At 39.1% G+C, this 23,350-nt stretch overlaps 1 protein-coding gene across 2 annotated transcripts in view; it reads left to right on the top strand.

The window, feature by feature from the left end:
• The window catches only part of CARMIL1 (capping protein regulator and myosin 1 linker 1), a 191,666-nt gene that overhangs the window by 73,016 nt on the left and 95,300 nt on the right, over positions 1 to 23,350 (top strand). For both annotated transcript variants that reach the window (XM_066328029.1, XM_066328021.1), the window contains exons 3-9: positions 6,997 to 7,047; positions 11,175 to 11,234; positions 13,470 to 13,591; positions 15,573 to 15,670; positions 16,023 to 16,093; positions 16,350 to 16,423; positions 21,472 to 21,547. In XM_066328029.1, the coding sequence (XP_066184126.1) occupies positions 6,997 to 7,047; positions 11,175 to 11,234; positions 13,470 to 13,591; positions 15,573 to 15,670; positions 16,023 to 16,093; positions 16,350 to 16,423; positions 21,472 to 21,547 (552 nt within the window). The remainder of the gene's footprint in view (positions 1 to 6,996; positions 7,048 to 11,174; positions 11,235 to 13,469; positions 13,592 to 15,572; positions 15,671 to 16,022; positions 16,094 to 16,349; positions 16,424 to 21,471; positions 21,548 to 23,350) is intronic.

Here is a 23,350-nt window from a genome sequence, read left to right as displayed (position 1 = left end):
GGTGGTGAGCAGGATGACAAGGAAGCTTTGCAGCATGCAAGGGGTTGCGTTTAGTGTTCTGTGTTGGGCATCTCTCACAATGACATGAAACTCTGTTCTATGACTGACTGGTTACTAGAACAAGGGAGCCCTGTACACATAGTAAGTGGCTGCCCCTCCACGAGCAGCTCCATGGTTAATAGTTTAAGATACAAAACTTTTGAATATAAAGTTCGTGAATCAGGGCAGTTCCAGTGTGCACCACTGGTGGCCACATCCCAAGCTACCTGAGTGACAGGACTTGGCACTTGGGAGTGTCCATGGGTCCTGTTGCTGCCATAGGTGATATCTTGCTAAAGGTGAGCACATCTCAGTTTCTTCTTAAATCCCACCTTTACTAAAATAGCTGAATGGTTTGCTTGTTGCAGACAGGGTTATAGCAAGTGTTCATGTTTCTTTGTTCTTCACAGGTGTTAAAGAAGCACAATTTGATTCATGTGTCTTTTACAAACGGTTCACAGGGCTAGGACACTGCCTGTAGGTGGTAATGGTAGTGTTGCTAGAGCTGTTGGAACAAATTTAGTTATGTCTGGCAATTTTGTCTTAAATTTGCTGATAATACCTCCAAGCCATGTTGTTTCTTCTCAAACATCAGAATTAGGACCTTTTACACCAAGCTTCTCTTTCAAGCCTTTTTGTTTTAGGCAAACCTTTGCATGTTAGTGCCTTAGTTGTTATTAATTCCAAAACAAGGATACTTTTTTTTACCTGTCTTCTAGGCAGGATTTGTTCATTTCTGCCCCTGAAATAAAAATTGCTCTGCAGATTTGAAGCAGCTTTCCAGGAGCTAAAAAAGCATTTCTGTTAATGGGTCCTCTGACTTGGGCTGAAAGGGAGATGTGTGTGAAGCACTCTGTTGTGCCATCTTGTGGTGTCCCATCTTGTTCCCTACAGTAATGTGAAAGGTGCATTCTTTCTCTAAACACAGCAGATTCATTGGCATCTCTTCTGATATCTGAGCACACGTTAAAAAAAAAAAAATCAGCTAGGAACTGTTCCCCATACCATCCTCTGCCATCCAGAAAATACAGAAATTGGTGACTCAGAGCAGGCTTGAATTTTTGAAGCAGTGTGGTGGCAATAAGGACCAGTGAAAAGCTGTGATTTGCACAGCATTCCCATGGCAGACAGGCTCGCTCTCTGTCCACGGCTCCAGTAAGGGAGCCTTGTTGAGGAAGCAGTGGTTGACTTGAGGAATGATAATAGGAAAACGTGCAGCAGAGCAGCCCTTGATGGGGATGGCTGAGGTAGTTACTTGTGCTGCAGAGCTTACCCCTGTCTTGGCAGCAGAGAATTGTACTGATGCATGCAGCAGCTCCCCTTACTGTGTTTTGGTCTTTGGCTGGCCACACCAGCGACTTAGGCGAGCCTGGGAATGTGTTCAACTTGGCTAAAGGTCAGCTCAGGGAGGGAGAAACTCTTTTTTTTGTGTGTGAACTGAAATGCACTATCCCTTTCCTAATAGTACTTCTTCAGCAGCCAAAGAGTGCTTTAGTACTGGTTTTTAAATACGGGGACATTTGGAATAGGAGTGAATAAGGTCCATCAATGGTTTTATTATAGATGACGCTTCAAAAGTAGTCGAGACCAAATGATCTGAGTCAAATTCAACGTCAAGGGCTGTGTGGGTGAAGGTGGTGGTGCTGCAAGCCCTCACATTGGGGCTGAGCTGGGCTTTTTTTGCTGGTGTCAGCACTCTGCAGAGAAACCCACCATATGCCAAGGGATGCCGCCATTTCAGATGATGCTGCATACATGTTCCTGCTGTGCCTGAGCTAATCAGCCCTCCAAAAAGCCCTCCAGGATGTCAGCTAGCCTCTTTGTGTAGGGAGGCTCAGTGCTTTTAGCAGGAACTGCCTCTCTCCAACCCAGCTCTAGTGGTGCTGAAAGGGGCCTTTTATCTAATCGAACTCCAGTTGCTTCAGGATGAAGCATTTGCAACATCAGGCATGCAACCCGGGAAATGAACGGTCGATCCTACAGGGACTGAGCAAGGCTGGATGCTCTAACACGTATTGATTCACCCGTGTTTTAACAAAACGAAAACTGTATTAGTGCTGCTGCTTTACCTCACATTATTGCGTGTGCATTAGATATTGAGTCAGCAGTAGCAATGGAAAGCTTATGAGAGAAATCATAAAGGAACTAATAGAGGTGGAGACTTTAAAATAATGGTGTTTGGGATATTAATGGTATTGGATAATGAGGAAAATGGGGATGGCATAACTAAGGTATATACAGAAAAGTGACTGTCTTCTGGATTCAAGGCATTCTCAAGATGATGGCTATCATAAGAATGTGATAAGAAATAAAAAGTCTTGTTACAAATGCTCCTTTCCTCAAGTAAATTTTAATGGAAGAGACTGAATCAATTCTGAGCCTGACAAAAATGGAAGATGCCAGAGGCTAAAGAAACTACGGTGGAAGGAAAGGTACAAAGAGCACATTTTAAGAAGTAAAATAGCAACAGTTGATAAAAAAACAGTACAAAATTGGTTGTTGTTGGTGATTTGGGGTTCTTTTAAAGTTTCTGTGTCAATCAGTTCCCAGCAAGGGAAAATACTTGGCTAATCATCTTTGAGATTTCAGCAGAAGGAAGTTTCAAAACATCTGTGGTAGTGACGGTGGGAGCATCATGCAACTTCCCAGGCCCATGAAGTGCTGAGGTGGTTTGATTTTCTTTCATATCTAGTCACGTAGTCCAAGTACGCTCACTGTGTTTTCCAGAACTCTTTAATCCTGAGCATTTTAAAAAGGGTAGTAGTGTTTTTCAGAAGATTTTCATTTCCTTATGGATTTGAAACTGCTTTAAGTATGGATAAGATAGCTTTAGTTGCTGTGGTTTGTGTGGCAAAATAGATGCAATTAGCACAGAGCTGTGTTTCTCTAGTGATCTTCCCAGGAGTGACTGCCATTTAGGATGGCTGGGTAGGCCAGTGCAGCCCTGTTAATTTAATTTACAGTGCTAAAATGGGTAATAAGGCTAGGATTTGACAATAGATGACAAAATGCATCTGTATATTTGTTAAATTGATATGCTCCTGGAGGATCTATGTTATTTACTGAAACATATTATGTATTCTGGTAAACAGAAGATGACCTTGTAGGCCATGAGTCTCTGGAGATAATAATTTGCAGGATACGTTTTTGGTGAATGTTCCGAATTTTGTTTCATGTACATTCTGAGCAGTATAGAGAGTGTTACAGAATTTGGAATGATAAAAACATTAAGAAATCATCAACTTGGGTATGTGTGTGTGAGTAGGAGTAATTTAAAATTCAAATCATAATCCTATTTTATGCTTAAAAAAAGACAGAGTAGGAAGACAGACCAAAGCTGCTGTTAACTAAATATAATTCTCTTTTATTGTCCTTGCCATGGAGCAACAGCCAGGTTGTGTACTCTGTATAAAATTTGGCTGGATGTTCTTGTTGCCTTCATATCAGTTACTCACAAACTTTTTGCTTTACAGGTGTGTTAAAGCATGAATTAACTCCCAAGCCTCTTTCTTTACCCTCCACGTGTTTATCTTTTGATGGGGTCTTTTAACTTTATTAGTGATTGGGTACTACTGGTGACCAAACAAAATGGTAATGGAGGAGTGGGGTTGCGACTCATTAAGCTGAACAAGTGAGATCATTTTGTTACCAGACGATAAGGTGGATTATACACCGTGCCCAGCTGACATTCCTGATGGGTTGTGAGCCAGGGAGCTCTTTGTTCCAGGTTATCCCTGGAGTTAGGGTGTCTGCTGCTCTGGGCCTCTGGACTTCCAAGTGAATTGGACCATGACACTTCTGTGCTCAAGGTTCCCCAGGAGCAGATGAATCTAATAGTGGCAGAACCTTCTTGGTGAGATGCGTGAGGATTGCTTGAGAGTAAGGGTGGCTGCTTCTGCTTTTTAGCTTCTTTGTATGAAGAAATCAAAAACCTCAGGAAATTTAGAATCTGCCTTTTCTTGAAAAACATTACTCCTGGAGGCTTCTGAAAGCCCTCGACAATTGTGCAATCACACACATGCTCATTATTCTTGTCAGAGGAGTGCACAGAGACCTGGGTCTTCCTTCACAAAAATAACTTGTTTCTTAAAAGGGGCTTTGAACTGTCAGTGTGAAAACACCTCCAGTGCTTCTGCCTTTGGCACTAGCATCACATTTCTCAAGGGAAGGACTAGAGTGGTACTTGTTTTTGAGTAGACTGCAATACATGCTCTGTTGCCCTTGCAAGTACTAACAACCATGCAGAATCCAATTGACAGAGACATGGGTGAGCCTTACCCTAAGAGCCATTATTTGTTTATGCACTACAGCCTTATCAAGGAGAAAGAAGTAATTGAAAACAAGCCGTTCATATTTCACAGCTCATCCAGCAAGTCTTGGGTTGAACTGGGATAAAGGTAACCCTGTTGCTAAACATGAGCAAAACCAGTGATTTTATAATGAAGATGTCACAGTAAAATTTTGAAAATATTAGAAAAAGAAATCAGAAAGCAGTAAACTAAACTGGATCCTTTTAAGGGTCACAATATGTACTCCATTGTAAAAAAAATTTAAAAAATAATAAATCTAGTCCTGCTGTTGTCAAGATGGGCCATTAATTTTGCAGTAATAATTGACCTTCTCTTCAATTGGTTTTACATAAAAATCAAATTCTGCTTGTTTGTGAGAGTCTTAAATGTGAAAACTGTAGAAATTTGTGTTACTGGATTAGAAACTTCAGGCTATTTTTTTTTTTTTTACCCTACCATATTATTGCTCAAGAGTAGCACTCTCTACCTGCTGAGTGGGGAGTATCATCTTACAGCAGGCCTCTTCTTTGTACATAAATGGATCTTAAGATAAGTGGGTTTTTCAGCTCTGTTGGTTTTAGAAAGATCACTTTGGGACCATTGGTATGTCTGCCACTAGAATGTACACTGCCATGTGCTCTATTGGAACATTCTTGTTCAACATGATTTTGTTAGGGCCTTCTGGTTGCCTGGTTTGCATTTAACTTTGTTGTTTGGACTGCTCATGTGTACTGTAGTCATGTTAAATCGACCCTTTCTAGGCTATAAAGTAGCTTGGAGTCTTATATACAAGCAAATATTTTAAAGCAAGACTGTGACATGATTCTCTTGTAACAAGCTGTCCCCTGTGGTGACATACACAGAGCACTCTTGTCGCTAATGCTGTTGGCCACTACCTAGAAGGAGGTACTACTAGAAAGGCCACTACCTTTCCTAAATATGGAAAGCAGTTCTTCAAAAAGCTTCCTTTCCTCTGATTGTCTCACTTGGGCATCTGAGGTGTAGTGACCATAAGCTGCTATGCCTGTGACACTGGAGGTTTTTTTGGTGATGCCAGTGCAGGGAGGATGCCTGATCACCTATACCCCTCTTCAGACATGGGCAGCTTGTGGATGGGTTCACGAGTCAGAGTGGCACTCCTACTGATAGTGAAGCTATTTTGTGAGCATGGGGTGTGATCTTACCCAGAGGCTCCCAGGAGAGCGGTGTGCACCTACTGTGTGTGGCTGCCTTGAGGGAGGTGGATGAGAGGGGGAAAAGATCAAGGTTTTGTTACTGTGAGAGAAAGCTGCTCCTAGGCTGGGGAAACTGTGGCTGAGCAGCAGAAAATCCCCTTGGGTTGGCTCTTCTCCTTCCTCTTAGTGCTGGACTGTGGAATGGGTGTATACTTGGGATGGCTGTAGCTGGGAGGAGAGGACAAGAGGCAGTCTCTCCCCTATGCATGAGAGAGGAAATGAAGCAGCTTTTTGTGACAGGGCCAGCCTGTCATAAGGGGGTTTCTGTGAAGGGTTGAGCCTTACAGGAGGCATTGGTTATTCTGCAGCAGTTTGGCTCTACACCACTGGTAACCAGAGCACTGGGTCTAATCATATCAAACCTGAAACAATCTGCTCATATTCAACACTGGTACAGCACTGGTGCTCTTTGCATTTAGGAAGAATGTTGTTCAGCTGAGGAACTGAAGCTGAAATCCAATTTCTGAAGTGTTCAAACAGTGTTCAGAGCTGGATGCTGGGTTGCATTCTCAGCCTGCTTCTTCCTCTCCAAGTGAGGAATGCATTCCGTGTCAACCTCATCACTTGATCATGGGTACCGAGCACGGCTGCGTTCAGGAGGTTCTAGCTGTGTGAAAGGCTCTGCATGTGATCTGGGATTTGTATGCTGGTGTTTGAATAGTTTCTTTCCTTCGTTTTTTCCTTTTTTATCTGAAAGAAGGTGCAGCCAACAGCAGATAATTCTGTGGGTAAATCAACAAACAGTACTGTAGTTTTGCAAGATGAATCATTCCTTTTGCAATGGGTAAAATCTATGAGTGGGATGTGCTACTGGAGATTGGAGTGATATGATATAGAATCATTACATTTTGATTAGCAGTAGCTTCCAAAATATTTGTTTTGTTGTGCTTGCTCCCCGGAGTCACTGTCTCACTAGTCTAACTGCATTTTTCCATTGCCTTTGTTGGAGAAGAAATTCAGGTGCTATGAGTGAGAAATCTTTGCATTCTTACTCTAGAAATGCCCCAGTTGTGTCCAAAACTCCCCCGTTTGCTGACAGTCTCTTGTATTGCTAATAATATCATTACGGTCTTGTATATATATTTTTACATTTAAATATATCCTGTGTTCCTGGTAGGACTTCTCATCCTTGCTTCTTTTTAAAATGTCACTAAGATTTCTGTTTTATGATCTTGAGAGTTTGGTTAAATACATTTCTTCGGTTCAGTGGTGTGCTAACTGATATAGCTGATCATATTGCAGCAATCTCTTCAGTGTGTTCTACTGGATCTGAGCCCAGTTTTGCTTCCTTCAGTGTATGACAGCAGAGGGAATCTACACTCACTCTGCTAGAGGCTTTTCCCCTCTGGTTTCAGGAGTTTCCTGGAATATAAGAATCTTTTATAATAGTAAATGTTCCTTACAAAAACTGTTCTTTTTTATTTTTTCAATAGGTGTTGGCATCATGTCGGGCATTTCTTTTAACATCTCGGATTCCCACCAAGGTAAAATCACTGTTTCTGTTAAATGCTTTGGGATAACCAATGAAAGTTACATAAAATAAGTAGCAAAAAATTAGCTTATTTTAGTTATACTTGTACATCTGTTAAAAAAAAGATAATTGAGAAATAGTATGTGGCATAGTCTTGAGTTAGAATGGTGCTTCTATTAGTATATGCCTTAAATTCCTTATTCAATACATATATATATTTATCTGCACACTCCTTTTCAGAGAAATTTTAACCTCTAGAAATGCAGGTGGCTGAAGAACTGTGTTGTGAACTCCAACTTGAAGAACTGTGAGAGGAGCCTGATGAATTTTATAGGACAGTTTACATGCAAACAAGCTGATGGCATTATTCCCTCTAGTGTTTGCAGTGTCAAATAGGATTATGTTTGATTTGGAGGCAGAAACTCTGAGTTTTATTAAATTCTGCTGTTTTTTTAGTGGTTTTTTGCGGTTCGTTTTGAAAAGCAGTTTGGAAACTTGCCTCACCAATGCTGGTGCATTATTTTTTCTGTGCCTGTGACCATTTGGAATGATTGCTGTAGGAGAGAAAGATGATTTCCACATGAATAAAAATGATGCATGTGAGAGGGCATCTCTTGTCCAGCTTGGAATCAGTGAATGGGAATTTGGCACATATCCTGTTTTGTTGTATTTGACATGTGTGTGTCTAAGTGTAGAAATACCTTTGTAGAAATACCAGAGTCCATAAATGAAACTACTGATACTAAATTTTCAGTTATGGTCACTGGTAAATGTGACCATCCTTAGCTATGATTTGAAGATGCTGACTGACAGGTAGGATGAACTGCAGCTTCAATTTCTGCTGATATGCGTTTTCCTCAGTCGATCTCCCTCTCCCTGCAGCATGGATGTCTCCAGTTGGCTGTCTCTTGGTGTTTGAATCATTGCAGTTTTCAGCCAGGGCTTTTAAAGACAGGATTTGGTGACTGCTTGCTTGGAAAGATAGATCCAGTTGATGAGCAGCTCAGACATCAGTGCAATGGCAATATGAGAGACAGGTGGTTTTCATGATTGTGTTAAACAGTAGCAAAGCCATTATAAGTCATCAAAAAGCTCTTGAAGGCTGAGGCTTGGAGTACTAAGTGATAACTCTGTTTATTTGAGTGTTTCAGACAATTCTCAGAAGTCATCAAATAGATTTGCATTGTTGAAAAACTTGGTTTTGTTTTCATTAAAATCTAAAATATGTGTTCTCTACTAGTAGAAATGTAATTTTGGTGATAGCAAATAGAAGGAAGATGATGACAAGCTGTGCTTATGATTTATGTAAAAATTAAACTGTTTCTATCTGAACAGTTATTAGGATGGTTGAAAATGCATTTCTATCAGGGTTAGTGAAACCTAGTAAGTTTTCTAATGTCTGTAGTATTTTCAATAGCTGCTCAGAAGCTTTCTGAGCCTGAGAACTTCCATATAACTGTCAGGCAGTAACTCCTTGAAAGACAACTGAGAACATTCAGCAAAGACACATCATTTCTCTGGGGACCTCTAACAAAACTGAGTTTGCCTAGAGATGGCCAATTCTTAGCAACTGGTACTGCTGCATTCTATTCTAAGCTTTCCTTTTGCATAAACAATGCTGTTGAGGTGTATCTACTAAACAAGAATCAAAGTTAAAAAGAATTAATGTTGTTTAACTACAATACCAATTCACACTATTTATTACCCTAAGATCAAAGATATTACAATGACCACATCTAAACTTCATGCTTTGATCCAATCAGTTCATTCCCACTAATCAGGATGGACTGATTAGGAAGGAAGGACAGTACTTAGAGCTTGCTGATTCTTTCTACAGTCTATATAAAATGTGATTGCAACATTAGTAAATGTTGGATGCCCACAAATCAGCATATAAAATATTTGTAGGAATGTAATTCAGATTTGTGAATGTATTTCTAGTGCAACTTTCATTAAGTTTTGGTTGGAAAAAAATCAAAACTGTAAAATTAGCTGTCTGGGTAACCGAAAAGTTCCTAAATGAGAGGCACAGATAGCTTTTTAAGAGGATTTTATAAACACATAATTTTGGGTAATAAATGAGATTATGCCTTTTAAAACCTTTTAAAAATCATTTCTTAGTTTGAGGTAGATGATGTTTAGAACATGTTTTACATTTTTGCTGCAAAGCAAGGATTATAAATTCATATTTTTAACTAGAAAATGAACTGAAGATGAGGTGTAGAAATAGTGTCATGTTTCCTGATATTTGTTAATTCTAGGCAAAAGGATTTGCAGACTAAATTCTTGAGTCTGGATCTGTGTGAACTTGTCAAATATTTTTGATTGTGTATACATATATGTATATATGTGTTTGCACATACTTTAGCAAAAAAAGAACTTGCAAGTTGATAGGTAAATAATTTTCAAAATATGAAGGATTTCAATAATAGAAACTCTCCCCTTAAAATTTCATTGTGATTTAGGTAAAGAAATATTTAATTAGTACTGGAAAAAAAGAGCTTTTCCCTTCTGTATGTGTAGTCCTGCTTAATCCAGTAGCCAACAAAAGCTGCCATAGATTTTTTTGGTGGGTTTGTTTTTTTCCTGGTTCTTTCTGCTCTAAGTCAACTGCACAGGGCCGTGTCATCACAAAAGATTGCCAGCCCTGGCTTAGAAATAAAGCACTGAAGAGAAATGAATGCCTTGCACTTGGGAAAATGTAGGGTGTTGGTGTGAGCCCCAAGAAGAGGCTTGTTTTGGCTGGTTCTGCCTCTCCTGCCTCAGTTCCCTGTGCTCACTTGCTTCATAACCAGATGTGATGGCACCCCTGAAACTGCTTGTGTGAAATTCTGCTGCCCCTGTTGCAGAATGTGTGAAATGAAGCACGTGAAGTCCCAAAAACTTCATTATAAAGTCCATTCACCAAGAAAGGCCTTTGGTGGAAAGTGAAAATGAATGAACAGAAATGAGAGGAGTGCATATATCCTCTGATACCGCCAAATCATGAGGGCGACTGAAGGGATAAGGATTCAGAAAAGAGGTAACAAAGAATAAGGAGACAGCAATAACAAAAGTTTTCTGGAAAGCTTTTTGATGGTTGGAAGCTGGTACTTCTGTCTTACCTTTACCTCCCTGCCTTTACAGGGAGGGAGTCAGTAGTCATTCAGGGTTGGCATTTTTGCAAACACAGGAATAGAATGATATGGTGCTTGCCAGTTAGCCTGAGAGCACCCTTACTGTGGATCTAGGATAAGATACAGTACAAGAAACTTTGTACAATTCAGACAGACTTGCTCAGTTACAATGGTTTCAATGATAACTAAAAGGAAATGAGCTAATGTCTTGGCCTCTAATTATGATTCAGTCCGAGAGGTTTGTTTCTGTATATCTCAGCTGTTAAGATGATTGTCTACATAACTGTGAATTCAGATCTTAGCACACTCCCTGTAGCCCTAGATTTGTCCTTGGAGAAGAATTCCCTGCTGCCTTCCAAGCTTCCATTTAGATTCAGTATATTCTTCCTTGCATAGTCTGACTGTCATCCAAATCAACCACTCAGACAAAGCTTATGTATCATTTCCTCTCATACTGTTAGACAAGCTAAAGCAGTCCTTGGAAATTTATGCTCATATCTGTATTTATCTATGTTATTTTTATTCATATATATATATACATATATCTACATAGCGTGTACATGTCCCTTCAGCTTCTGTGCAGTAAAATTTTTCACATCTATGATCAATGTAACTAATGAAAGAATAATTGCCAGGCTGTAAGGATTGTAATAAATGATTAATCAGTCACAAGAGTGCACATCAGTAATGTATTGTCATCAGTATTGTATTAATGATGCTTTTTATAGTAAAATTTATTCATAAAATTGATTATAAGCTTATGTGCTTATAGCTTGCAGTAAAATGTCCAGTGTGGTATTCCTATAACCTCTAATAACCGTTTAAACCTGTAACAATCAAATGTAAGTATTTTTTAAATGAAAAATGCATCCAGGTATTAACAAATACTTGGTGTCAATTACAGAAACTGGTAATAAATATCAGTAGCCTTCTCAAGGTTTTCTTAACCTCATTGAGAAGTGCAAGTGCTCTCTAAAATAAGATGATGTTTGCACTAATGTGGTGTTTTCTTTTCTAACTACAGTTAGAACTAACTTTCAGCTACTTGGAAATCCAAGGAGTAACTTCCAGTAAACCAGGCCAGGTGAGTGTATTCTAGATAAAAGATACTTGTTTATTCATTGCTAAATCTGTTCCAGTCAAGGAGATAATGGTCTAACATGCAAGTGTCCCCTTCCACTGAGCACATTGTGCATTTTTATTGCATTCATGCTGGTCTAAAGTCTTAAAAATAACAATAAGAATTTAAAGAGTCAGTTTTAGGAATGTTTTGTGCATTTGGAATAATGATAAGAGGTAGATTGTGTTTTTTTCCTAGTTCAGAATGGTACATGATTCCATTTGCATCATAAGTGGATCTTTTTCTCAGAGCTGGTAAAGCAATGGTGGCTGGTATTCAGTCATCACTACACAAGCTGCAGTGGCTTCTGTGGTGAATACCTTTATGAGGAAGCCGAAAGCTACTGCTTACATTGCAGGCAGAAATGCTTTGCTTTCAACTATTCTTCATGCCTTTACTGTGTACAACACAAAATATATTTGACAGCAAGTTACATGCCCAAAAATGTAAATGTCAAAGAGAAGATGGTGAAAAGAAGAATGCCTTTAGAACGCTTTAAATTCATAAGATGAGCATGTTGACAAGATTTGACAGTTCAATTGTATCAAAGTCTTCATGTGTTTCATGTGTGTTTGGCTTTTAAAGAGCTTTTTAAGAATAGGAGTGCCTGAGATACTCTGAACTCTGAAAAGCTCTCATTGTATTAACATGTCATCTCTTTAACCTGTCCTTTGAAGCTTTCCTTAAAGGAAGGGGCGGGGGGGGAAAAAGTCCAGGTGTTTTAATGGGGAGACATTTACTAAATTCTAAGTTTTTGTGGCTTTTAATTTAACATAGTAAAAGGCCAGGTTACTATTGCTAATTATTCCTGGAGACAGATAATCACTGTTGTAGCAGCCCCAATGAGCAGACACTTTTCCTAAAATATTTCTTAAGGTTTTTCGTGTTTACATTCATTTGTGTTTTAACTATGTGAGGCTTATACCTGAAGGCGGAGATAATCCTAGATTATTTCTTATGGAGCAAATGATTTTGTTAGAGCTTTCCGGCAAACAGCATATTATAGCTGTGATATCAGAAGGGTGCAGTTTTTTGCTAGGCATCTTGCAGAGAGCCATGAAGAGCTTCCTACTGTAAGATAAGTGAACAAATGGACAGAGTAATATAAGGAAATGTTGTGCTAATATTGGTGATGATGAAAAACTAGTGGGGAGTTGCCCTCTCATTCATCATCAGGGAGTGGTGGCAACAGGCTCAGAAAGGAGTTGAATTGATGGTAAAAGGTGTGAATAGTCTCAGTGTGCTTTAGGGCTAATACAGACTCTTCTAGCATTATCATGGCGGTGACCCTAAGCATGAATTGGGAACAAAAGGAGCTGTGGGAACCAGCTTCAGTAAGAAGCAATCCCCTGTATCATACTGCATAGAGTCCCCTCTCCTACTGTCTGTCTTCACTTATTTATGCCTAATGTTACCTTCTCAAGGTGTGTGCACAGCTTCTCATCTTAAAGAGATGATGACTTGGGCTGTGCTAACTATTCACACTGGAGTCAACAGAAACATTACAGTGCTTCCTGTGATGCAGCTGAAAGCAGCAGCAGAGCTGATGTGTCACTCATACCCTAATCTGATTGCATTCTGAACGCTCAATATCTAAGAGAGGCACATTGCAAAAGGCTTTATTTGTCCTCCTCCTGAGCACATATCCCCCAGACAGCAGAGCTGCTAAACTGGCTGAGTTACTGCTTCATCTGCACTGAGGCAACACAGCTCCACAGCATTTTCTTGAACAGCGCACAACAAAGCATTAGAGCTTTTCCAGGGGATCACAGCCATTAAAGACTTTTACTTTTTGCTGGAGGAAACAGGCACCCTGTTCATTCAATAGTTTCCTGTCAGGCTGTGCTTGCTTCTCCTGGTGTTCTGGGACATGTTTCAAAAGAGGACAATGCTGTGAAAAGTTCTTGGTTTTCAAAGTGTCAGCTGAGGTCAAGATCCTTTGAAAATTGTATTCCCGTGGGAAGCAGGGCACTGTTAGAAAAAGCTAAGTTTGAATACGGGGGTCTTGTACATTCAAGAACAACTTTCAGAAACTTTACCTGGAGCATTGCTGTGTCATGTCTTAAAGAATAACAGATTCCTATGAGCATTCAGCTGGCATTTAAAATACTTTCCTGTTTAATTCATCAACATGAATTATATGAGACCCTTCTCAGCCTCTTGCTGAGAAGAGGCTATAACTAAAACTTTTATTTATAGTTGATTATGGAAACTGAGAAATGCAGCATCTCCATGAAGATGGCATCCTCAGAGGACGTGAACGAGGTGTTGGCACACATTGGGACCTGCCTCAGGAAGATATTCCCTGGACTCTCACCAGTGTAAGTATCCTTTAGGGCACCTCTAGAGTGGGAACAGATTGTATGGAAGCAGTGCCAAGCCACCCCTTTTTGTCTGCTGGTCTCCCCCCCCCACCAATCTCAGAAACACACTGGGATTATAGGAATCATATCTGCAGCACTGAGCTTTTGTCCAGGTGTATGGCAGGACCAGTGTAGAGCACAGGTAGACTGTGTGTGATCCTGGAGGGTCATAAGAGCCTTTGGTTTGAAGGGGGGTGCAGTTGTTTGAGGTCTTAAGTTTTTATTTTACCTTGTTGCCTCTGCAGGCTCAGGTATAGCTTAGGTTCTGTCTTTTTTGTAGTAACTGACTCCTTTTTCTGTTTTATTTTTTTCTACCAGAAGTAAAATCTGAGTTGGGAGAGGAGGGAAAAGTTCCATTTACTTTCAGTGTTTGCAGAACAATGCACATGATTGTGAGCCTTGTTCTCCAAAACTGAGCCCTGGGCAGTCTTGTCATATACTTCCCATGGTTTAACTGACTCCTTGAATTATTTGTCTCCTTTTCTGGCTTTTCTTTTCATTGCATTATTTGTGTCTTTGGTTTTCTCTCTTACCTTTGTCTCTGGATTCTATCATCTTGCAGCAATTCTCAGTAGTTTTTCTTCGTTTTCTTTTCTTTCTTCTCAGTCATTGCCTCATCTTCATCACTCTCTACCAAGTCATGCAGCTCTACTGTATTCTCTTCAGCTCCTGGTTTTCAGCATTATTAGAATTATTAGAAAAGAGTTTTCCCAGACAGGTTGATTTTTATATGTGAACTTGAGTAACAGACACTGGATGTGAATGGTTAGGCTAAACTTACAGGTTTTATTTTGGGTGCATGTCTTTATTATTCACCTTTCCTGTAGGTGGAGTAGGAAATCAAGTTCATAAACTCTGAATGGCAGTTTATTTTTCTTTTCCTTTTTTTTTTTTTCCACTTCCAATTTTCTTCTCAGGCAGTGTTATTTAACTGCCTTAGTGGAGATTTAGCTCTCCCTTCAAAGAACATGAATACAACTGAATATTTGTGAGCAGGGTTCCTATAAAACCTCAGTAATAGTGTTAAGAGATGCAGACAAAAGGAATAAAGAGGGTTACAAGACTGTTTCTTTGTTTTTTTATGAAGGCCTTGAACTCTGTATGTTTTCTGTAGGCTTTCTTGAGAACATTGCTGGAGCAGTTTGGGTAGCTGCACCGAGTTCTTGCTTCCCAGAAAAGAAATCAAATTTCTTGCTCTCCCTTCAGGTGGCAGAGTTTTCCAAAATGAAGGCATTGGAGTTGTGTAGATGGTGAAGGACCAGATCAGGCAAGAAAGGGAGAAAGCAGTTTCTCCAGTTACTATTGCTTATTAATTCTCTTTTGCTCCATCTCCCACCCCTTTAGACCCCTCATCAGTTCTGTAGTTTATGAGGCAGTCTTGCCATTCAGAAAAACGGGTAATTTTATTTCTTAAAAGGCAGGAATGTATTTTGTGTCTATCTAGGGAAGGAAAATGCTGCCAAATTACAAAGATTGGAGCTGGATATCAAAAGAGTGCAGCCTAGAGGCCACACGGAACTGCTCAGCTCTTTGCACCATGGTGCAAAGTTTTATGCACTGCGTAAAAGCAGTGTTTATACAGGAGTGGTTTCAGGGTAACCATTAATGCCATGTCTCTTCCCTATTTTGGGCATCCTGATGTCAGATGAGGGCCACAAGTCTCCTTGGATGGAGTGATTCTGTAATACAAAAAGGTTTAGTTGCTCCAGTAGTCACAGGGTTAATCAAAAGAAAGAGAGAAAGAAAGAATGAATAAATGTTACTCCTGCTGTGCTGCATAGTGATGTGTTTGCCTTTTAGGTAGGAAAAGTGAGCTGTATTAAAAATGGTAATCCTGCCTATACACCCATTTAAAAATGCTCTTAAAATAAAAAAGGTTTATGTGTTTAAAAATACTTTCAAAGCCATGAATGGTGTTTTTCTCCTCTTTTCCATCTAGGAGGATTATGAAAAAAGTAACTATGGAGCCTTCAGAAAGACTGGCTAATCTCCAGGCCCTGTGGGACAGTCAGACAGTGGCAGAACTTGGACCTTGTGGTGAGAATGAATTTAAGTGCTCAAATATAAAAGGGCTGGAATTGCAGTGTCAGGAAGTTTAATTCTATTTCTGGCAGAAGCTTGTAAAGGTGTAATTAGTTTTAAGGTGTAATTAGTATGAAGCAGACTTCTGATTGGTAGGTGAAAGCACTATATTAAGCTTTCTTGGAACTTACCAAGTGAAGATAGGATAGTTTCAGTTGCTTTCATGAGCACAATGGACAGTCTTCTCGGAGAAAAAGAAAGTGAGTTTTTTAAAAACTGGATCTTTAAGTATTAAAGTGTCCTTTTCGATGTACATTCGTTTGCTTGTTTGACTACTATGTTAAATAGTCTCTGGGGTTGTTTGTAGGAGGCTTTTCGCAGATGTATGCTTGCGTTTGTGACTGGCTTGGATTTCCCTACAGAGAAGAAGTGCAGTGGGTAAGTGCTTGTCATGTTCTGAAGCTCTTTTCAGCTATCTGTACTAATGATGAAAGAACAGGTAAATCCATAGTGCTTGACAAAACAAACCAAACAAAAAAAAACCCCAAAATAACCAAAAAAAGGAAACAAAACCCCAAACAACAGAAAAAAAAAAAAAAAAAAAAAAAAAAAAAAAAAAAAAAAAAAAAAAAAAACAAAAACAAAAAAACACTGCAGTTCTGTAAAGATGTACTTGGTTATGTATTTTTAACAGGATGTTGATACGATTTATCTGACACAAGATACCAGAGAGCTGAATTTGCAAGACTTCAGCCACCTTGATCACAGGTAAACAAACCATGTGCAGTAATCATGCTAATATTGATGGAGTGGGGTGGCCCCATAGCTGTTACTGGAATGTGTAGACCTGTGAAATCACCATCTGTAGCATTTTTAGTTTTCAGCATGAAGCTGCTGTTTTTGTACAAAAGCCCCATGGAAACCACATTTCATTCAGGAGCCTGAGAAGATAAATATATTTTCTTACTGGAAGCAATCCAAAAAGTTAGCAGATAGATACTTTGCCTGTGATGGCAGATACAAGAGCTCAAATTCAGCAGATAAAACATGCAGCTACATCTGTGGGCAATGCAAAAATGGAAATTATGAAGTCTTTACTTCTGCAGAATCTTTTTCTCATGGTGTACACAGTAAAGGGAATTAATTTTTGTCAGCAAGTCAGTAGAAGGTTGAAGTTGTTCAACTGAATTCCAGCCAGTTGTCTCTTCACTTATAATAGATGCTATCAAAAATATGTACTTCCAGAAAGGAACTAATTGAGGGTAATTTTGTTGTGAGATGCTGAAACTTAGCTAAGTGTTGTATTTAGTTTACTGAATTTAGCTGGCTGAGAAAATTGGATTCTGAGAAAGTTGAATCTGGAGATATTACAAGTAGGAGAAAATGGGAGGGAAGCTTAACTAAAATTCATCATTACACAAAGGAAATTGCAAATTTAATGAGGTGTAAATAAGGTAGAGAGAGCCTTTCTTTCTTTGGGAGAATCCAGTGGAAGAATTAAGAATCTATCACAGATACAATGTTAGAATATCCTAACAGAAAGGATAAACCTGGAGGTAGTTAAAGAAGAGTATTTTGCCACAGCATTCTTTGCAGCTTTAAGCTATCTGGTATGTGAACTTGCAGAATGCCCCATTCAAAGACTCAGCTCATTTCTGTGACACATTTTCACAGTTTGCAGTGAATCCCTTGACAGAGGAACCAGGCAGTATCTGTGTTGACTAATTCAGAGGTAACTCAAGACTACAGGGCTGCAACTGGTGCATGACAGATGTAGCCAAAGACTCTTTCCTTGGTTAAGCCTTGCTGAAAGAGGATAAGGGGAGGAATTAAGCACAAGCAAATTTGGGACAAGAACTTAACCATGTTTTAAACATTTATTGCAAGATGAGGTGATGAGAAGATTGTGGAGCATTCTTGAGAAAGTGAGCTACAGATACCCAGCATCGATAGGTATTAAATGTTCAAACAATTTATTAGGGAAGAGTACATAGAATTGTTTTAAATATTTAGAATAGCTTAGCTGGTGCAAATGAGTTTGGCTTCCAGAAAATTGAAATAATGGGTTTGTTGTTTTAGAAGAGCTTTTCATTAAAGTATACTTTACAAAATTGATATTGCTGAAGAAATGTAATTGTGCTGTTAAGAAAAGTCTTTATTAAGTGTTTCACTCTTGTATAAGTCCAAAGATTCAAATCTCTTTTGGAGCTATTTACCTGTTGAGGAATCCATCTTGTGATGAGAGCTTCTACATGTTGAGGGCTGAACTGAGGAACGCTTTGAATTGAAATTTCAAGAAGATTAAAATTTTAAGAAAGCCAAACCCTTGTTATTCACTAAAAATACAAATTAGGAATTGAAATCTGAGTCAGTTCAAGAACGTATGTAAGCACTTTCCTATATATTTAAGACAGTGGGACTGCTATAAATTCACAGTATGCTTTCCGGAGATACTTTGGATTTTGAGAGACTGTTGTATATCTCATCCTCCTAATTTTTGGGATTGCTGAACCTATGTAGTTTATGTTGTATAGTAGCTCTGAAGCAAGCTAGGACAGGTACATCAGGTCTCTAAATACAGGGGCTATGCATTGCCAAAATAAACAATTTATGTTTTTTCGAGTAAAGCATTTCTGTTAAAGGTCAGCATAGGATGGTATGAATTATAGATGAATTTAAGTTCCCAGAGCATCACAGCATGGCTTGCTGCATGGAAACATGACTTCTGAGGTTTTATCTGAAGTTACATTGTGCTGTGAACCATATAAATTATTTAAAAAAAAAAAAAAAAACTTGCGAAGTGAAAAGAAGTGAAAAAGGGCTTTTTTGATACAGTAACATAATCTTCATCTGTGTAGCATGGATTTTAGCTTATTTGGGCATTCAAAAAGTTTCAAGAAAAGTGTGATTTGTTTAGATTTTTTTCATTGTGCTGTTGAGATTTCTTGCCATCTGAAATACACTGGGAGACAGAGATGTTGAAAAAATGTGAAGGCATTAGATAAGCTGGAATCTTGTTTAGACTTGGAGAGATTGTTTGCATTCCAGAAGAATAGAATCTGTTTTTATTTTATGAGGGCACAGATTTATGTTTTATAAATATTGCTTTATTCTGGATGGTAATTTTAATTAATATAAGCATCTCAATGTAAATCAATGAGGGAACGTTATGATAAGGCACTACTTTTGGAACTGGTTCTTAGCTTTCTTTCATACCATATTGGAAAAGAATTCAGGTTATTGTTAATACCACATCTAGACTGCAATAGAATCAAGTGAATAAAGCAATATATAATTTTGAAAAGAAAAACTCGATAACAAGAATATTTGGGTTAAATGAGCTTTAAAAAAGAGAAGGAGTAGAGGTAAATTCCTGAAGGCGACCCTCATTGGTCAGTATGTAGCACCTTCAAAAATTGGAACAAAAATGAAAAAAAAAATTAAAATCAGATGGTCGGATCTGATAAAGCAGAGTTTCTAGACAGCAAGTACAGCTGCTTGCAGAACAGGCAGGGTTTTCATTGTCTGCAGGTGTGTTGGGAGTAGGGGGAAAGGGATGTGTGGAGGAGGTAGCAGTTGGTGTTTGTGAAGGTCCTCGGCAGTGTCTGTGCTTCACTGGGGTTTGAACAAACAAGCCTTGGATTCTGCAGAAGACTAAACTATTCAAGAAACACTGATGCAGCTGGACAGGAATATTTTAAAACAAATCAGCCCAGCTGATTTGCAAGTTCTCATCTTTAAATGTTTCTTGAAAGTGTCATAGCTCTGCCACTGAGATGGGCACCCCTTGTCCTTCAGCCATTTCCCTCCTGAGCCAGAGAAGGAGAGGGGAGAAAGGCACAGCTTCAGCCAAGTTCTGTCTGCAGCCACTCTCCTGCCCAGAAGTTCCTGGGCTCTTGCCAGCCCTCCAAGCTGCCTTACCAGCTCCCTGGAAGTGTGAACACTTGCAGTTGTTGATCCCCAATCACTGTCCCTCTGTTCCTTTGAAGGAACTGGGCTGCTGCCGGTGGCTGAACTACAAATGCTCGTGGTGCTTTTGGAGGTGGTGGTCCACAGCATGAACAGCTCTGCTCCACCAGGGTCAGCCTGCCCATTGGTTGCCCAGCTGTGCTGCCTGGTTTCAGCTGCATGAATAAAATTTCACCTGAAAAATTGCTCTTATATTCGTTCCACTTCCAAGGCAAAGGCAGTGACAAGAGAGGCATCAAAGCTATAAATTCATTACCGCCTTACTGATCTCGCCAGGACCTCTAGAGGAGGAGCAGACCTCTCTGTCTGCTCTGTGGACGTTCCATAGTCCATGGAAAGATTCCTGCCTGCCCAGCCTAAGAGGGAAGTACCTCTGGGTTGTTTTTTTTTCTCACCTAAAATTTCACCAGTTAGTTATTGCTTTACATGGAGATGAAGAGTGTAGGAATAAAAACAATGTGGTGGACAGAAATAAATCTATACACTCCATGAAGCTGCTAAGTCTCTGCTGTGCCTGTGGAAACAAATTCACCACACAGCCTGATGTGTGCTGTGAACAAGATGGAAAGATGGCTTAAATCCTTGAAGGGCACCCCACACTAGTTCCTGTGCAGGAGTGTGAAAATGGTCTATTTGCATGAGTTTCTCAGTTTGTGGGCTACAGTCTTTTGCTGCAGAATGCTGCACCTTCGATCTGTTACCTTAGTGATGCTTGTACTTCCAAATCTGGCAGCTGCAGTTCCCAATATAGCCTACGGAATGCTTGTCCACGTGATGTCGCCTTGTCTCCTGGCTTTCCTGTGTGTTTATCAACCACCCCCAAGTGTCTGCATGTTTGCAGAGGAAAACTGGAGGAGAGGAAGAATAAAAAGAAGATGGGAGAAGGGTGCTGCCTGTTGAGTGCAGAGCTGTGCCTACCTGCATATGTCCTGAATGAAGAGCTGAGGAGGGGGGGAGTGGTTGGACTAGCTTATGAAAGCCAATATTTTTAAATTTCTCCCTAGAAAAACAGGCTTGAATGGCTGTTTTGCTGGTTTGATAAGTCAGTTTGTGTATGTTACAGCTCTTTATTTCATTATGAAGACAAGGGCTTTCTAAGGAGCTCTTAAACCTCTGTGTAGGTGTATATAAGTATTTAATATGCAGCACCAAACTGATCCAAGTGCTGCACTGCTAAATGGTGTGATAGTGCTTGATGAATGGTTCTGCTGGAGGGTAGCGTGCAGACGTGACATTTATCAACGTCTGCTACTGGAGAAACTTAACAGAGGGAGAGCAGATCATGTTAAGAGGCTTGGAATGAAGAAAAAGGGAATAATTTAGAATTTCATTTATGAAATCCCTTTCACAATTAAGGAGGGTTTGTGCTGAATGTCGCATTATCCTGTTGCAGGTCTCCTGTTTCCTGGGGGAATTTAACTATAGAGATGAGACAAGGAGGTGTTCTCTAGAAGCATTCAGTCATGGAATTACATTAAATCATCCTACTGCCAAAAAGCTTTTTAGCGTCATGCTAAATTATAATTAGAGGTGATTAAGGAGCTTAAACATGTCACAGGCTGAAGAAAAAGTTATGCTAAAAGTAGGAATGGCAGCCCAGACGAATTCTTGATTTCAAAATTCATGCTAGAATGGATGCCAATTGGCCAGTCAGAAATTTTTATTAAAATAAGAGGAAGACATGCAGCTACTGCTGCTGTTTTTTAGAATGCAGAGCTTTCTATAATGGGGATGGTAGGCAATTAGCATTGCAAAGCTATGGGGAATGAGACATGGAAGAACACTTAGGAGATTATTTCAAATGACAGTTGTATGAACTGTGTGTAAAAGTGTTTTTCTTTTTCTAGAGACTTAATACCTATAGTTGCTGCTCTGGAGTATAATCAGTGGTTTACAAAGCTGTCCTCCAAGGATCTGAAATTAGTAAGTAATAAATTGAAACAATATATCTGCTTCTACCAGGCTGTGCTGTGTTTTAAAGGATGCTATTACATGTTTTAAAGTGAAATTTTTTAGGCAAGTACACCTGGGCAATCTATTGCCAATTTTTTTTTCTCAGAATAGTATCAGGAAAATAAAAATCGTTGTATAGTCAATTAGCACCTTAAAACACTGCTGAGAGTCAGGTCTTGTCAAAATTTCAACTAATATAGTTTGAAAGCTTCATTGGTTGATAGTAGTAGCCCATAAAACTTCATTAGGCATTGCTGACTCCCCCAGATAATATGATGTGACTTAAAGAAAACTAACTTTAAAGCACCCAGAAATGTTAGTTGCTTTTTAGAGGTGAAAAGAAAATGCTGAGATTCTGGGGATTTTTTATTGCATAAAGCACTTTTTTCTGTGTAATTTTTATTGTAACTTTCTCATTTTTTTCTCCCAGTTTTCCAAAGCACTGATGTGTGGCCCTGGTATTTTTCCATATCATTTTCATTCCTAAAAGCAAAAAGAGGGCATGTCTGAACAAGTTGGACTTCTGAAAAAAGGGTCAAGAAAAGCAGTAATTCAGTGACAATTTAAATACATCAAAATATGCTATTTCTTCTAAATTTGAAATTTTATAGTCACAGGTGGAGTTAGTGATTTGCTTGAGAAATTGCTTTCATGCTTGCCTCCAGAAGCTTTTGCCTTTAAAAATTAATATTAAAGTTTCAATCTTGTCTTGATGCCATTTTATTAATCCATAAAGCTCTCATTATATTACTAAGCTATCATTTTCAATGAAAATTCAATAGGAACATATGTGATTCTTGACAAAAGAGTAGGCAAAAAACTTCTTTCCTACTGGTAGTTCTCTCTCAATGTTATGAATGGAATGAAGCTGGTGGTATTTTTAGTGCTGTTGTAGTTTGCTGTTAAAATCAACACTGTTAAAAGGTACAATGCAATTAATCAGTTTCTGCTTCAGTGAAATGAGATAGTTTGCTTAGTTAGAAGACTGGCTGGTGTAGTTTGCTTAGAACAAAAACCAGCCCTACTATCTATCTGAGATAGATTTATGTGAATGTTTTGGGGTTTGTTCTTAGCACTTTCCTGTGGAAAACAAATAAACTTTGTCAGTCTAGAAAATGCATCCGTTACTTAAAAAAAACCCCAGCCTCCTGCCTTCCACATATTCCATTTTTAAGTCAAAAAACGAGGAAATGAGATCGTTGGACAGTAAATCCATGCCATAAGAGCACTGCCAAGGGTCATTATGAGGTCAGACATATCCGGAGGGCATCCAGTCCATTGTGTTTCACGAGTCCTGCCTGCTCTGAGATTGTGTTTGATACACAGTACCTACAGTGGTTTCATAGTACAGGCATAAAACTTTCCACTTGCAGTCACCCTACTGTAGAAAGATTGTGATACTGCTCTGAATTATTAAAACATGGATGGTAAAGGAAGTATTGGGAAGATGGCCGAGTTGAGAGTCTTCATGAAAAATTGTCAACCTTTACTGTGCAAAGGATTAATAAGATTTTATGTGTGTGGTAGAGCAGATTTATTTTGTTTAGGGTTTGGTTTTGGGGTTTTTTTAAGTTTGAAAGTAAAAAAACCCAAACCCTGAAAAATACACAAACTAAAAAATGTCAGACAGTTATTAGAGACAAAGATATCCCAGGTATGAATGTCACATTGTTGTTTTTAAAATCAGATAACAGAATAGTTTCAGCACTTCATGATCCTGACTGAAATTCAGCTTTGGACATCACATGAATGCTGGCTAATGTGAGCTGTGAC

This window comes from Sylvia atricapilla, chromosome 1 (genome assembly GCF_009819655.1).
Source record: "Sylvia atricapilla isolate bSylAtr1 chromosome 1, bSylAtr1.pri, whole genome shotgun sequence".
Classification (NCBI taxonomy): Eukaryota; Metazoa; Chordata; class Aves; order Passeriformes; family Sylviidae; genus Sylvia; species Sylvia atricapilla.
This window is presented reverse-complemented; position numbering and strand designations above follow the sequence as displayed.